Here is a 2,487-nt window from a genome sequence, read left to right on the forward strand (position 1 = left end):
CGGGCTGTCTGCATATCTCCCAGCATGCTCCACTGATCAATGTTTGGGTCATAGCGCTCCATACTGGTATGACGCCTGCTTCCATCAAAGCCTCCCGAGACATATATCATATCTGCCCAATGTGAACAAATCAGACTATTAGAGACTGAGACATTTCTAAGAACTCTCTTCTCTATAAAGGTTCTTCTAATGTCTGGAAGCAAAAATCATAAACCAACTAAGTCTAAAACAAACGGGGAAAGATGGAATCCTCAAAATGATTTGAAATCTAGATGGAGTTCCTAAAAATACAACTATAACCAGTTTACCACACAATGTGTGAAAACCTGTAATTTAGCGAGTGAGGAAAGAACTATCTGGCAGCATTAATATTTCCCAAAGCAAAAAGGAGTCAAACGGCACCTTTAACTTCAAGCCTACCTCCTAGGGTCGTGGCTCCAGCAAGTCCTCGTCTGACATTCATCGGAGCTACAGAATACCACACTCCATCCTCATCAGCTGTGTAGTCCAGACACTCCACTGAACTGAGGCGGGAGCGGCCATCATAGCCACCAATTACGTAGATCCTGTCATGTAGGGATACCGAGGCCACGTAACGTCTCTTACGAGTGATGCTCTATGGATTTTGGAGAAAAGCAGCATAGAACATTTAAGTCAAGTAAATCTTTGGGCATTACCTTTTTCTACACCTTGTTTTTGTCCACAGACATTTGTCTCTTCACTTGTCACCATGAACTGTCCTTCAGACAGTGGCTCAACTTCAGGTGGACTCCAGCTGTCTGCTGAATGAATAGTCTCTTGCTTGTTGTGTTTCTATTAAAGACTGAGGTCTTCTACATATCTGCCTCGTTCCAAGGATGTGCTTCATTATTAATATTTAACTCATTTCTACTCCAACAGGTACTACACTAAGATATTGACAATCTTCCATGAAGTGGAAACTTTTTGGCACTGTTAATCAAAGGTTCAGAACTCTAAGATTTTAAAGGTAGGGCAATTGAGCAAAAATTTCTATAAATAATTTCAATAATCACTGTTCATTCAGCACTTCAGTAAGGAGGTACCAAAAGGTACAAACTTAGGTGTTCAACTGAACATAACTCTTACTACATGCCTGTTGTTTGCAAATCATTGCTGTAAGGATCACTGTGCCTGTACTATGTTTTCCTTCCTTTAGGACTGGATTAGCTATGACTGGGGGTAAAGGAACAAAGACATGCATGTTGTCTGCCCACAACTTTTCTATCATAACTTACTGGCAAAAAGCTCCATTCCTGAGTCTTAGGGTCGTATTTCTCTACCACATCGATGGGAGATTGCTGGCTTCCAAAACCACCAACCACCAGAAGCACTTCATTGGCTCCTGAGGACAAAAGAGACAAAGACAGGATACTTCACCATGGCATATTGAGTACTCACAGGGAAGTATATGCAGAGATAGTTTGAGGATATTATGTTGTATGTGGCCCAGAGACACAGTCTGAAGTAGGAGATACAGCATATGGCTCATAAGACTACCACGTAGAGAATTATTCCTGAAGGCCCTTGCTCTTTAGGAACTGACTCTCAGATTTAAATGCATAGTGGGAGGCTAAGGGAGCTTGGGTGGCCTATTGCTAAGAAGTTGTGCTGCAATCCCAAGGGCACGTGGTTTGAATCCTCCAGCTGCACCATGGGAGAAGGAAGGGCAATGTCCTCTTGTGTGGTTGTGTGGTTAACACTACCTCTGAAAACCCACTGGAGGGCACCTATGGGTCAGTTCTGACTCCATGGCACACAACAACAAGTGAGAGGCTAACAGAGCTACCTTCCTTCTCAATCTAGAAAAATGAAATTAGGAGAGAATCATCTCCTATCCTTGTCTCTGAAAACATGGCAGTTTGGGCTTAAAAATTAAGTGATAAATTTTAAAAATCTTTTTTCTTGGAACTTTTTTTTTCTAGTTTAGTCAATTATTTGACTAAATTTGACAATTATTTGATCCTTGCCATTTCATCACAAAAGATAAAGTCTTTTTCCTAAAGAAGCTATTTTGTTGCTTTTAGATCCTCTCTCCTTCCCTCCAAAACCTTATTCTAATAGAAGATTCCCTATTCTCTTTCTTTTGAGGGTATTCCTATGCATCTGCTCTACTAAAGCCGATGTAGAGAATGGTCAGCTGGAGCATTCTAGGCAATCTCCAGGAGGACATTTAGCAGACTAAGGTGATCTTATAACTAACTCACACTTGAGGGAATAAAGAAAGAAACTTCAAGCTGATAACACAGAAAACCCCCCATTTTAAGATACCTAGGTAACTGGAGTCCGTTACGTTTGTATTCTCTCTCCATACCTATTCAATCTGTATGCTGAACAAATTTTCTGAGAAGCTGGATTCTTTTTTGTTTTGTTTTATTTCAATTTATTATTAATTTCAGTAAAAATTTACAGAGACTTTGGATTTCCCTTCACTCTTTGTTGCACTTTTCTCCCCTCCCAACCCTCCCC

General features: G+C 40.7%; 1 protein-coding gene across 1 annotated transcript in view; it reads right to left on the reverse strand.

Annotated features, from left to right (window-relative positions):
- KLHL12 (kelch-like family member 12) overlaps nt 1-2,487 on the reverse strand; it is a 35,348-nt gene that overhangs the window by 4,503 nt on the left and 28,358 nt on the right. Inside the window, exons 6-8 of the mRNA XM_006887878.1 lie at nt 1,257-1,363; nt 421-616; nt 1-112 (exon numbers count right to left, since the gene is read on the reverse strand). Of these exons, the coding sequence (XP_006887940.1) occupies nt 1-112; nt 421-616; nt 1,257-1,363 (415 nt within the window). The remainder of the gene's footprint in view (nt 113-420; nt 617-1,256; nt 1,364-2,487) is intronic.

The sequence above is a fragment of the Elephantulus edwardii genome, unplaced genomic scaffold (assembly GCF_000299155.1).
Source record: "Elephantulus edwardii isolate Elephantulus edwardi_28Jun2011 unplaced genomic scaffold, EleEdw1.0 scaffold00063, whole genome shotgun sequence".
In the NCBI taxonomy this organism is placed as follows: Eukaryota; Metazoa; Chordata; class Mammalia; order Macroscelidea; family Macroscelididae; genus Elephantulus; species Elephantulus edwardii.